General features: G+C 38.5%; 1 protein-coding gene across 4 annotated transcripts in view; it reads left to right on the top strand.

Moving 5' to 3' along the window:
- LOC123516504 (E3 ubiquitin-protein ligase HERC2-like) overlaps positions 1 to 14,901 on the top strand; it is a 456,561-nt gene that overhangs the window by 363,485 nt on the left and 78,175 nt on the right. For all 4 annotated transcript variants that reach the window (XM_045275907.1, XM_045275905.1, XM_045275904.1 and 1 more), the window contains 4 exons: positions 3,815 to 3,970; positions 4,812 to 4,927; positions 6,556 to 6,754; positions 8,780 to 8,994. In XM_045275907.1, the coding sequence (XP_045131842.1) occupies positions 3,815 to 3,970; positions 4,812 to 4,927; positions 6,556 to 6,754; positions 8,780 to 8,994 (686 nt within the window). The remainder of the gene's footprint in view (positions 1 to 3,814; positions 3,971 to 4,811; positions 4,928 to 6,555; positions 6,755 to 8,779; positions 8,995 to 14,901) is intronic.

Below are 14,901 nucleotides of genomic sequence, written 5' to 3'. Positions count from 1 at the left end.
TGTATTACATCTATCACCCTCGAATAGTAACATATCAGGTTTGTCGTGCATGAACGCCCTTTTCTAAAACCAAATTGACACTCACAAAGTATGTCATTTTTCTCCAAGAAGTCTGTCCATCTATTCTTCACCACCCTCTCACACATCTTAGCTACCACACTTGTAAGTGACACTGGTCTATAGTTCAATGGGTCTCTCTTGTTACCTGATTTATAAATTGGGACAATGTTAGCTCTTTTCCAGTCTTGGGGCACTACACCTTCCCTTAATGAGGCATCAATTACTTCACAAACTTTTTCTGCCAGTTGCTCCCTGCATTCTCTTAAAATCCATCCTGATACCCCATCAGGTCCCACAGCTTTTCTCACTTCTAAACTCCCCATCATATTCTTGATCTCCTCCACAGTTACTTGAAACTCCTTCATAATCCCTTTCTGTTCCATTACCAGTGGTTTGTCAAAAGCAGTCTCCTTTGTGAATACCTTCCGAAAGCATCCATTCATAGCCTCTGCCATTTCCTGGGATCTTCACTGCATACTCCATTTACTTCTAAACTTTCAATACTTTCTCTATTTTTGATGTTGTTGTTCACATGTCTGTAAAAAGCCTTGGTTGGTCTTTACATTTATCAATTATATCCTTTTCTTGTTTCTTTCTTTCTTCTCTTCTAATCAACACATATTCATTTCTTGCTCTTTTGTAACTTTCCCACTGCTTAATCCGTCTTTTCCTTCTCCACCTCTTCCATGCATCCTCTTTTCTTGTTCTAGCCTTTTCACATCTATCGTTAAACCAGTCCTGCTTTCCAACTTCTCTATGTTGTCTTATTGGTACAAATTTTTCTCACCTTCTTTGTATATTTTTATAAATTCCTTCCACTTTTCATTTGCTCCTTAGCACTCTTGAATTTCATCCAATTTGTCTCTTGAAAGAATTTCTTTAGGTTTCCAAAATCTGTCTTGGCATAATTCCATCTTCCCACTTTATATTCTTCATTTCTTCTAGATTTCTCTTCATCTATCACCTTGAACTCCAAAACTGCATGATCACTCTTTGCTAAAGGGCACTCCACCCTCATCTCCTCAATGACCATTGGCTCTGTACTAAAGACCAAGTCCAGTCTTGACGATGCTCCCTCTCCTCCAAACCTAGTATCTTCTTTGACCCACTGAGTTAACACATTTTCCATTGCCAGTGTCAATAGTGTATTTCCTCATGTTGTCTCTGATCCTTCCATTGACCAGTCCTCCCAACACACCTCTTTACAATTAAAATCTCCCATCATTATAGTTCGTTCACAGCCACCCAACATTTCTTCCAGACATGTTCCTGTATCTCTTATCATTTCTTCATATTCCTGTACTGACCATGCATTTGTCTTAGGTGGTACGTACACCACTATGTAGTGCCTCTTTTTCCTTCATTAGTTTCTGCTCTGATCTTTAGCACTTCTGCCTTTCCCATACCTTCTTTCACTTGATCCACCTTTATATCTTTTTTAACCAGCAACATCACTCCTCCTCCCATCTTACCTACTCTATTTCTTTTCCAAACATTATATTTCCCTTCTCCAACCATCATCAGGTCTTCTCCCTCTCTCAGTTTTGTTTCAGTAAGACCCACAATATCTGGGTTCTTATCCCTCAAGTAATCGTTGAGTTCTAAAATCCCCGATATCACTCCATTTATGTTGGAATACATTACATTCCACTCATACGTAAGTTTCTTTAGTCCTTTCTTACTGTACTTTTCTGGGTTATGAACCACTTCCTCAGTCTCGTGTGTGTGTGTGTGTGTGTGTGTGTGTGTGTGTGTGCACACCTATGTAACATTTTGTAATGAAACTACTTTTTTGGGGGGAGGAAGATCTTTTTTCTATTTTTTTAATCACCCCAAACATGTAAAACATTGATTTGCAATGAAAATGGTTACTAGATTCATTCAAAGCACATCAAAATTATCAAAATAAAAGTTCTCACACATGACAATAACAAAAAATAAATAAATAAACCAAACTTGATTATATCTAACTTAACTAAGCCTAACCTAACCCATCTTAACAAATTGACAAGAAATTAACTAAACCTTACCTAGCATTGATGACAAGTTTGGTATGAAAATAAATTAAACCTAATGTAACCAAACTAAGCATAACTAAATCTACCTTAACAATGAACTAAATCTAATCAAACCAACTATATAATTCCATAATCTAAACTAACTTAATTAAATGTAACCTGATTTACCTTAATGATAAATTTGGTAAAACTAATGTCTTAGGAGCTAACAATTTCCAGTGGTAAAGATATGTACCACTGTATTATAATGTGAGCAAATAGTTTGCTGAGAACTTTTTCTTTATGCCATGAGATGTAATAGCACCCTAATCTAACCCACTAAAATGAATAGTATATGTGCAATATGGAATGAATGAAACAAACTACCTAATATGAAAAATATTAATGTTGCAAAACTTACCTATTGTAGTTGGAGTGTGGGCCAGGCAGAGGTTGAAGATATAGTGTCAGAAGCCACTTTTTATTTGGGTAACCACTGTCCCCCTCAAAGCAGCATCCAGCTCTAACCGTCTCCCTCTCACACCCCTGCTAGAGTTCACTTTCCCTAGGAATCCTTGTATGTCAGCCCCATATATCTTGGCTGCACACTCTAACTGATACCTCTTATCAGTTCTGAGTCACTTAGTTCAGCCAACACGTCTCTACGATCACGAAAATTTTTCAGGTGGCGTCGTCGCTGTCCCACTGCCTCTGCCATGTTGACTCTTATGATTCAACATAGCGATACTATTCTTGCTCCCACCCAAACATAATGGGACCGTGAGTTTATGATGAGCTAACATGAGACATAAGACTTATGTTTCACATAAGTCATGGTGTTCGCCATCTTGTGGATTTATGTTTCCCTTATGTCGAATCATAGTTTTATAAATACAGCCCCAGAATCTCATTGGCTTTGTGTTTCTATCTGGGATCATGCCGTTTGTTTTCCAACTAGTCAAAAAAACTCCTTAACCTCTTCACTCCGAACAACAGAAAATGGCTCCTGGCACCATATCCGGGCAGGGTGGGGATGGGGAGGTACCTGACTTAGAAGCAGCTCTCTCTCTCTCTCTCTCTCTCTCTCTCTCTCTCTCTCTCTCTCTCTCTCTCTCTCTCTCTCTCTCTCTCTCTCTCTCTCTCTCTCTCTCTCTCTCTCTCTAACACTATGAAAATAATGATGATGGTGAGTGATTTTTCATAATAGGCACATACAATAAGAAATAAACCCATGCAACATTCCTTTATTCTTGGTTACTCTTCAGGAACTGCAGCAATTCCACCTTGAGACCATCAACTGAAAACAACTAAAAATCAATTGGAATACTAAAAACAACTTCTTTTTTAGTGTAACTGATCTGACTGCCATTTATAAGGGAACACCAACTCTGATATACTGTCATATGAACTCACTAAGCCTGAATAGATATAAAAAAAATAAATAAAAAAAACTATTGTAATTTATGCTTAAGCCGAATACAAAACATAATTTTCTCATATTTAAAACAGTATAATTTTGTAAAGGTGTCATTGAAATTTATCATCCTGAACTCTGTTTTATTATTAGCTGTAATAGATTAGAAATTTGTCTTTTAATATGATGTTAAATGTTATTGTATGTTCCCTACAACAAGAAAAATGTGTGTGTTATGGGTGTATTGGCTCTAAAAGGATACATATGTTCTTATCAAGTACCTTTTTTTTTTTATGAGTAGAGTTGTAGCCTAAGCATCACAAGTATGTGTTTGTTTCCAAAGGTTCTGGTGGGACTGGCATGTGACCTGGAGCTAGATAAGGGCGTTGGTTCTGGTGAAGCTCACAAATGGGCCTGGTTCAGGAGGTACTGCACCGCTTCCAGGGTTCTCAAGGCTCTCATTGAACGTACTGTTTTGCCTCAGGGATTTTGTGCAGATGTAAGTTGTTGTCTATTTCATGATTTTGTAAAATTCTGTTTGATACTAGTTAGGTGAAATTCTATTTACTACAAGTTAGTTTACTTAGATTCACCAATCTCCAAATATGTTATGGATTAATAACAAGAGAAGAAAACAAGGATGGACATATAATTCTTACATTTTGAGGAAATGTGAAACTGTGCTGTTTATTGTGAATAGAAGGAAAGAGGAAAGTGTGGGTGGAATGTATAAATTACATTAGTAAGAGTTTATATGTGTTTTTGCGTAGGAATAACAGCAAATCTAGATCTATGTAGACACTGACTCCAGGAAATTCAAATTTACCTACCCAGCATGTTTTATTCATATGTAATATTTATTTGTCAGATCCTTCAACAGCCAATTATTGAAAACATATTTTTTTTATGGACCTCATTAATATTTACATAAAATAATTGCATTATTGATGGACAAATATTCACTATACATACATTTCATTTAAGAACATGGAAGAGTATTCAACACATGAATAAGATAGTATTGTTATATGGCTCTAAAACATGGGCTCTATTGAAGAATTTGAACAATGTGTTGGTTGGCTGCAATTAGATAATGTTGAGACAGATGGCTGGGATCACATAGAGGGATAAGTCATTTACTCGAGATATGACAAGATAGGAATTGAATGAGCTTAGTTTTGGGTGCGAGGTAAGGAGAGAGAATAATGAGGTGGGGCAGGGAGAGAGTAATTGGAGTGGAAATGCAAGGTATATAGGTATATGTTGCATATTTGCACTCTTTTTCAGAAGATATTGTGTACTACAGATATTTCACATACTGCTTAATTTTTTTCTTACAGGTACGTAAAAAACTGACTGAGATGTTGGGCGAAGGAGAAGTGCTGACTCTTGATCATGAGCTACATAATGTGTTCCAACATCAGCATGATGAACAACTCTTGCTGTGGTTTAGCAGGTGAGACTTTTGATGTGTTCTACCAAGCTCAGTGATACCAGGTATCTGAAAAGTTCAAAGAAGCATGGGAAGATTCTGGAAAGACACATGGTGGCGTCTCTGCATTGTGTACACGTGCATGTCGCATTTTGTATTCTTTAAATTAAAGTCCTGGATTACTAACCCTTCCACCCCTCCATCCAATGGCACCCACATAAGCAACTTATACATCCATCATTAGGTAATGTGCCCATCTATGATTTTGTCAGTAAATAATGCCTTTATGCCAAACATAACATAATGAAATCCACCCCCAAAAAAAAAAAAATTGAGAAATCTTTTTGAGAAAAATTCATAAAAATGTAATTTTGATTATTTTTTACTAAAAATTATGCCACCCCATGTTCATAGAACCAGTTCCCTGTAGTCGAGTTTGAGCAACAATCCAAGAATAACAGGATTTTTTTTTTTTTTTTTTTTTTTTTTTATTTATTTATTTATTTATTTATTTATTTTTTTTTTTTTTTTCAGGGAAATCCAAATGGAAACTTGTCTTGTCATAAGCTTTCCATTGATATATGATACATTATGATTATGCTTTTTCTATGTGCTATAATTTCTTAAAGTTAACTCTATCTCAAAACTACAATAGTGGCATTATGGTCCCTTCATATTTTCTGGAACAAGTTCATGTTTTACCATGTCTAACATTCCTTAAAGTTGTAATATAAGGGTGTTGTTTACAATGGTAATTTTCATAAAACTTTAAAGTCGTTGTTTTAGTATCTGATGTGTACGACAATGCCGTTCTTTCAATATTTTTACGATAATTCAAGTGTCATCTTATATTCCAAAGTCTATGGTATGTAATTTATTTTTATCATAAATGTAACAAAATATAATCCAATCCCCTTTGATTTGATTGCAGAAATCCCTCAATAAATGAACCTTGATATGCCTAATCATCACAGGAGGAGACAGTAGATATCTGGTGGAACTGTGATTACTGTCAGTGGCATACGTGGATTGTCTCATAACACAAGAGGATAATCATAGCATGCCCTCTAGAGATAACTCTATGCCTTTTTACACTATTCTACAAACACTTTACGCACTTGTACCCTTCACAGAAAATGAAGTTTCATAATTATTGTAAATAAAGTCTGTAACTCCCATTCTTGGGAGGTAACCAGAAATGTCCTTAGATGGGACCATTCTTATGGTATTAGCACAAAATGTCTTGACCCTTCTCAGGTGTTTCTATTAGAATTTCTGCAACTCATAGCCTTAGATCTAGTTTTCATTTTCACTCTGTGAAACATAACTTCTGAAGTAAGCTTCACAGAAATACAGGTGTCTGAGAACACTGAAAGTAATCCCTTACATTAGTTATTGATGTAAATGCTAGACTTTGAAGCATTTTTGAATAATGTATAACATCAAGATCAAAATTATTTTTACAAGTGTCAGTTGCATTATATAAAGAAATTGTCTGTTTAGAAAAAAAATTCATCATTAAAAGATTGTAGCAATTTTCTTCAAATATGGCATATACAGTAGCAGCCAGAACTGTACTGCTAGCTAAAGTTTTGTGTAAGAAGATCACATTTGTGTTAATTAAGATATTCTTGTACATTTTGTCCAAACAGGCGGCCAGAGGACTGGACATTATCTTGGGGTGGAAGTGGAAGCATATTTGGGTGGGGCCACAACCACCGTGGTCAATTAGGAGGTGTAGAGGGAGCCAAGGTGAAGCTTCCAACACCTTGTGACACCCTGACAGCGCTAAGGCCTGTGCAACTCATTGGAGGAGAACAAACACTTTTTGCTGTGACAGCAGATGGCAAGGTATGTACAAGGCTTCAACCATTCTTATTTTAGCTGAATATGATGAAGTTTCTAAGTTTACTCACTCATGCCATTCCCTATAACCACCATACTGAATTTGCCTGCATAGCTATTTCTTATATTTTGTTTTGGGGAAAAAAAAAATTATTGTAGTGTGTTCATTATCAAATTTGTACCCTATCCTATAAGATTTTTTGGTGCCATTTCAAATCACCATATATATATATATATATATATATATATATATATATATATATATATATATATATATATATATATATATATATATATATATATACAGTGGAGACTCAATACTTGAACGTCTAAATAGTCAAATGCAAAAGTTTGACTTAATACTAAAAAAAATACCTATTAGTCGAACGTCCGTCCACGTGGATATAAACAAAAAAGGCCTCATCATTCCCGCCGCCTGACACGCCCCAAAGGTCCACCGCAGTCGGTTGATCTTTTGCTGTCGTAAGAATAACATTGTCCTACGCTTTCATCCTTCCCGACGCCCCACGCACCCCACCAGTCCACCACTGCCAGTTGATCCTTCGCTGTCGTAAGAATAACATTGTCCTGCACTTTCATCCTTCCCGCCACCCCACGTGCCACACCGGTCCATCGCAGGCAGTTGATCCTTTGCTGTCATAAGAAGAACAATGTCCTGTGCTTTCTCTCTGGATTTTTTTTTTTTTTTTTTTTTTTTTTTTTTTAGAAGCTTACAATGGCACCGAAGAGGCATGTTAGTGGTGAGAATAAGCCTACAAGAAAGAATGTAGTGACAACCATCGAAAGAAAAAAAAGGAGATTATTGATAAATACGAGAAAAGGGGAAGAATAACCAATCTTGCAGTTGAGTACTGTATGGCTAAATCTACAGTAGCCACAATATTAAAGAAGATAGACCTCATTAAAAGACCTGATGTGGCTATTGGTGTGAAAAGGCAATTTAAGTGACCTGCAGCAGTGGAAGAAAAGAAAACTTGTTGATTGGATAAACCAAAGGCAGATGGCTGGTTATTCTTTGTCAGAGGGCATAATTTGTGTGAAGGCTTTGCTGCTGCATCGTGATCATATTTCTGATACTACATCTGACTCCAATGATGATTTTAAAAGCAAGAAAAGGGTGGTTTGTGAATTTCAAGAAAAGGACTGGAATTCATTCTGTTGTGAGGCACAGCGATCCCGCAAGTGCTGATAGAGTTGCTGCTGAGTAATTTGTGCCTGAATTTAAGAAATTTGTGGATAAGGAGCACTTAACCTCACAACAGATCTTTAATTGTGATGAAATTGGCCTGTTTTGGAAAGGAAAAACTACCAAACATGGTCTATATAACAAAGGAAGAGAAGTCAGGACACAAGCCCATGAAAGACAGGCTAACCCTGCTTCTGTGTGCCAATGCTAGCGGCGACTGCAAAATTAAACCGCTGCTTTTTTCTAAACATGGGTTTGGCAATGGCTGGAACGAATTACCTGATTTATAGGTATCAATAGTCAAACTATTTAATACTCAAACGGCCATTTGGAACGAATTAAGTTTTGAGTATTGAGTCTCCACTGTATATATATGTATATATGAAAATTAGAGCATTACTAGAAAAGGTAGATGTAAGAAAGGCAATGGGGCCAGATGGAGTGTCAGGATGGACATTGAGAGAATATAGAAACAGTGTCACTGGACTGGAAAAATTAGATACAGAAGACTTACTAATCTGGGACACCAGTGAGACAAGAGGACATGGAAAGAAATTAAGAAAGGACAATTGCAGGAGAGATATCAAGAAGTTCAGCCTTCCACAAAGATGTGTAGAGGTGTGGAATAGTTTAGATAAGAGAGTTGTGTAGCAAGGACAATCAACAAGTTAAAAAAAATGTTGGATTTGCATAGATATGTAGACTGGGCAGCATGAGCATAGCTCTTTTCCTGTATGTTACAACTAGGTAAATGCACACACACACATATACATAAACACCCATAAACACAAACACACATGCATACACGTGTCTTTTATATACAGGTTTATGCAACTGGCTATGGCGCAGGAGGTCGGCTAGGCATCGGTGGTGTGGAATCTGTCTCAACCCCAACACTCCTGGAGTCCATTCAGCATATTGTGATCCGTAAGGTTGCTGTCAACTCAGGAGGAAAGCATTGTCTGGCATTAACAGCTGATGGAGATGTGTACTCATGGGGTGAAGGAGATGATGGCAAACTGGGCCATGGCAATAAAAGGTAAGATGCTAGGACTGAAACTCCTTGAATTAAATATGTAATGTTTTGGGTAACTAAAAACGTTTTGCAACATACATGATATTAGTATTGTTATAATTAAAAGATATCATAATCATATATCTTTTTTTATAATTATATTGTGTAGTAAATGCTTTCTAAAGACAATCTCTTTTCCTTGTATGAATTTGTGATTAGGATAATAATAAAAATATAATTTTTAATGCTAAAATTAATTTCTTCACTTACCCGTTTTTCATACAAAAACTAGCCACTGTTTCACTCACTTTCATCTGCCGAGATTTTAAAAATTCTGCTTGGTGCTATGCCTGCCAGCGCAGTGCCCAGTGCTGCTGACGGGATTGGCTATGCAGCCCTTCAGTTAATTCTCATGTGTGTAGAATCAGGCTGGGGAAGGAAGGGAGGGCACTTGTTTTTGTATGAAAAACAGGTAAGTGAAGAAATTAATTTTAGCATTAAAAATTACATGTCTATCACAGAGACCAGTTTTTCATACAAAAAACTAGCAGACTCCAACATTTAAGGAGGTAGGATTCAACAGGATGTGGCAGGCATAGAGGGTGAAATAACAGTCCATTGTGGAAACACTAACCCATGGTTGAAGTTGACATGGAGAAAGAGGGTGCTGGAGAATGCAACCAGGTGCATGGGAGTACTCCTTGACCCATGTGTCTCAAGAATTAAAGCCCTAGGTGACCAGTGGTGAGTGCCCTAGGAGTGTGCATATGTCCTTGACTGGAGGTGTGAGCTGAGAAGGGTGCTCAGTCCTGGCTACTGACCCTCTCCTTAGGCTGAAGGTGCTAGGATGGTACGGAAGTGCCCCCAAGAAAAGCAACCTTGAGCATACTTCCTAGGGTTGTGTATAACTAGTGGCAGTAGTCAGTCGACTATGTGTCCAGCAGCAACCACTGGACCCAAGGCGAAGATATCCCCCTCCTGTCTTACTATTTCCCGGAGATAATGGTCAGCAAAGACCGATTGCGACCTCCAGCAGGCTGCAAGGCTCCAGCAGGCTTCAAGATAGAGGGAACGTAGCAGTTCTTCCACATAAGCATAGAGGTAACAATGTCATGGATGTCGTGGGCATGGACCTTAAGCTCACAGCAAGAAGAGTCAGGGATGGAAGCGTGGGCTGACTTGATGGTATCCCAGTATCCTTGGACATAGGTTTGGAAGGACACTTAACAGCAAGGAAGAGGTTTCGGGTTCTTGTAGCCGTAGCCGTTCTGTGCAGGTAGTGACGTAGTGCCCAAACGGGACATAGTAGTCTCTCCACATCCTTGGAACCCGCTATGGTAGCAAGGCTCTTAACCCTTAAAGTACGGTGATCGTAAATGTACGATTGTAGCATCGCGTGCAGAGAGGCGAGGATCGTACCGGTAATCATGATTTTTCCGCGCTAAACGTTTGAATCTCTCCCCCTCACTATTGGTCCTGGGGCAAGTGGAGGTATCTGGCATCTTTTCTTGCTCGTCTGCTTGAGCCTTGAGACATATGTTCCCTCACAATAGGTCATCTTTTCCCATTTCGAGGCGACATCTGGCAACCCCCTCATTCGGAGGGAGGAAACGGTACTCCGAGTGATGTTATGTCAGTGTTACTCAGTAATGACATTGAGGAGTGATGAAAATGAAGACTAATTTTTTTACTGAGACAGAAGAAAGTGAAGACTCCAGTAGTGATTCTGATAGTGATCTGGGAGAGAGAGACCAACCCTCATCTTCATAAACTTCCTCACGTAGCCTATTCCCCTCCAGCAATGCACTGGTGTGTGTCACCCCTCGTTGCCTCTACAGGACTGTGCTTGTCGGCCAAGTCACATGAATCCCATTGCTAATAAGAGTTGCCCGATTCTAGTTATTATAGAAATTCACAATACTTGTAATATGTGGTTTCTTTTTCTTTTCCTGTTTTACACATCATTTCATATATTTGAGTTAGCATATTCTTGACATGAAAGTGGAAAACTTCCTACTTTTACATAAAATTCAAATGCCCAAAAGGATAGAGAGAGAGAGAGAGAGCATGTGGTGCTATTTGAGCTTGGGGGGTATTTCTTAGCAGCGGGTTCTGCCATGAATTTTTTTATATGCAATAACTTTGCTCTCAGAGGTCTTAACATGTTAAAAATTACATCATTTTACTCAGAATAACACAAAAGAAATATGTTTTTATAAGGAAAAATATTTTCAGTATTTTTGACAGGTGTGATTTTTCCCCGTTGTAACAGACGGAAAGTAAATCAAAACCCGTACTTTAAGGGTTAATACGGAATTCCCTTTGTGTACTGTGGGCTTCCGTATCCATCTTGGCAATAAACTCAGGAAGATAAGAGACCAGAAGATCCTGCTCTTGCTAGCTCGTCCTGTGGGAGAGTGCTTGGATCTCTCTTATTCTTTGTGATGTTGCAAGAGCAAGCAGAAAAGTGGTCTCGTCCACCAGGTCTCTGGTGGACGAGAGCTGAAGAGGTTCAAAGGGAGCCTTGGTTAAGTAGCGAAGCACCACATCCAAGTTCCAGGAAGATCTAAGATCCCTGGTAGGCCTCCGTGGCTGGGAAGAGCAGGCTCTGATAATAAGCCGCAGCACCTGGTTGTTGTTGAGGTCCAACCCTCTCTGATCACAAGAACGCCGTTAAGTATGGCCTTGTAGCCCTTGATAGCAGAGGCGGAAAGATGATAAACCTGTTGCAAATAAACAAGAAAACCTGTGACATTCTGGACCGTGGAATTGGAAACGGTATGCCCGTTGTCCTTGCACCATTTCCTGTACCTCTTCCACTTGTGCTGATAGTTTAAAGAAGTGGATGGCCTCTTATCATGTGCCAAGAATTGTGCCACCTTAGAAGAGAAGCCTCTGTATCTCAAGTATTGCTTGACAGTTTCCACCCTTTTAGCTGAGGCCCGTGGAGACTGGTGGAACCTGTGGGTGTGGGGCTGAGTCAAGAGGTCTCTCTGAAGCGGAAGTCGTCAGGATGGCTCTCGTGACACCTCCAACAAGTCCGGAAATCACTCTCTCTGGCCAGAACGGCGCAATCAGGATGAGCCTGGTGTTGCTGGAAACCCGAAGCTTGTTGAGCACTTTCCTGATGAGAGGAAATAGAAGGAAGGCATACAGGTCCTGGTTGTCCCAATCGTAAAGAAAGGCATCTCTGGCAATTGCTTCGGGATCTTGAAATGGAGACACAAAGTTCGGGATTTTGTAGTTGAGGTGTGTGGCAAAGAGATCCACAGTCGAATAGCCCCATACTTGCCACAACTGGCAGCACATGTCCATGTTTAGTGTCCAACTCCATGGATAGAATCTGGTGTTGCCTGCTGAGGTAGTCGGCTACTTGGTTGTCGGAGCCCCTTACGAACTGGGTCAGTATTCCCACCAAATGAACATCTGCTTAGTCTAGGATCTCCCGAGGGTTATTGTTGAGGAGGATGGAGTGGTTACCCCTTCTCTGCTCAGGTATGGGAGCACCATGGTGTTGTTGGAGAAAACAGTAATAACGGAATCCTGCAACCCCTCCACAAAGTGTTGGAGCCCCAGGCGAATCGCCCTGACTTTCAAGACATTGATATAGAGAGACCTCACTTGGCTGATCCAGAGGCTTTTGTATTTATTGTATTTTACTGCATATAAAATGCACCTTTTTTCAAAAAATGGAAAAAATCATCCTTTATCTCATAAGTATATGTGAGGTCACCAGTAGATTTGATTTTGAAATTTCCCTCACACTTACACCCAAAGATTTACACCACCATATCATAGGTAAAGATGCTATATCAATTGTAATTATTTTTCTTCATTACAAGGAAATGCCGAGTAGAAAATGTGACCCTATTCAGTGGTGCACCAACTGCGTTGTTGATATCTTGGGCAGTTGGCCTGCATTCTTTGCCTTGCCTCCATGACATAATCTGTTTAGTTACTTCAGTTATGCAGGATATTTTCACTATTGTGATTGCTTGCTTTTTTTCTTCAGCTATACTACAAGCTTCCTTTAAACATTACATGTATAATAATAAAAAGGTTTTTTCCTGCTGAAATTGGCATGCGTCTTGTATGACCGTACATCTTACATGCCGTCAAATATAATAGTGTTTAGCTTATCTTATACAACTTCATTAATGTAGTGTATGATATACCAAAACAATTTTTTTTTCAATGGGAATGGATTAATAATTTCCCCTTTATTTCTCATTAAAAAAAATTTGTCTTGTATATTCCTTTTTTGGTATAAGTCCAAGTACATTATATGAAATAGATTAGAAACGTTTACGAAGGTGGCACTGTACATATATATCCTTTTCCTTACTACAGTGTTTTACACACACACACACACACACAAAAAAAAAAAAAAAAAAAAAAAAAGGCATGGAAGAAACTTAAGAAAAGCAGTGATGTATTATCAAGGGAAGGCTACAAAACAGCAAGGAATAGATATGTTGAAGTAAGGAGAACAGCACAGAAGGAATATGAACAGAGGGTGGTGGAAAACTGTGATAGTGACCCAAAAATGTTTTACAAATTCATAAATGGAAAATTAAATAAAAGGGAGGCAATAGAAAAGATAAAAAAACGGGGAAGAAGTATATGAAGATGCTGGAGAGATAGCTGAAATTTTGAATGACAACTTTTGCAAAGTGTTTACAAAGGAGGAGCATTTTATGGGAGGAAGGCCTACGGAAATAAAGCAAATGCAGGACATCATGGTTACTAAAGAAGACGTAAGGAAAATTATAAGCAATCTGGATATTAATAAATCAATGGGGCCTGATAGCATATCTGGGAGGTTGCTAAAAGAATGTAAAGATCAATTGTTGAACCCCATATTTGATATTGTGGATACCTCCATACGAACAGGATTAGTCCCGAAAGAGTGGAAAAGAGCTGACATTGTGCCTATATATAAGAATGGTAGTAGAATGGAACCGCTAAATTATAGACCAGTATTGTTGACTAGTGTATTGTGCAAGGTATGTGAAGAAGTAATTAAAGCTAAGTGGAGTGAGTATCTAGAAAGTGAAAACATTCTGAGTGAAAGGCAGTTTGGTTTCAGAAAAGGAAGATCGTGAGTATCCAATTTATTATGTTTTTATTCAAGAGTGACTGACATACTACAACATAGAGAGGGATGGGTGGATGCTATCTACCTGGACTTGAGAAAGGCCTTTCATAAAGTACCATACAATAGACTGATGTGGAAACTAAAGAAGATTGGAGGAATAAATGATAAACTAGCAAAATGGATGGAAAATTACTTAATGGGAAGAAAAATGAGAACAGTGGTGAGAGGAAGGAAGTCCGAGTGGAAGAAGGTAACCAGTGGAGTTCCACAAGGGTCAGTGCTTGGTCCCATCATGTTTTTGATTTATGTTAATGATAAGCCAGTAGGAATTGACAGTTACATGAATATGTTTGCGGACGATACTAAAATTATGAGGAGAGTAAGGAATGTGGAAGATTGTAACAAGTTACAGGAAGATCTTGATAAAATATATGAGTGGAGTAAGGAGTGGCAGATGGAATTTAATATAGACAAGACCCATGTTATGAAAATGGGAAGAAGTAGATACAGACCAAACTGGGATTACAGGCTGGGTGATGAGAAAATTAAAGAGACCAATGAGGAGAAAGACTTAGGAGTAACCGTGCAAAACACTTTGTCACCGGAGAAACACATTAACAAGATTTTTTGGAAAACATATAACATGCTTCAAAATATTGGTCTTGCGTTCCACTACCTAGATGAAGGAATGATGAAGAAGATATTATGTACCTTAATAAGACCCCAGTTAGAATATAGAGCTTGTGTCTAGTCACCGCATATGAAGAAAAATGTGAAGGTAGAAAGGGTACAGAGGCTGGCAACAAGGATGGTACCAGGAGTCAGAGAGTTAG

The sequence above is a fragment of the Portunus trituberculatus genome, chromosome 41 (genome assembly GCF_017591435.1).
Source record: "Portunus trituberculatus isolate SZX2019 chromosome 41, ASM1759143v1, whole genome shotgun sequence".
In the NCBI taxonomy this organism is placed as follows: domain Eukaryota; kingdom Metazoa; phylum Arthropoda; class Malacostraca; order Decapoda; family Portunidae; genus Portunus; species Portunus trituberculatus.
This window is presented reverse-complemented; position numbering and strand designations above follow the sequence as displayed.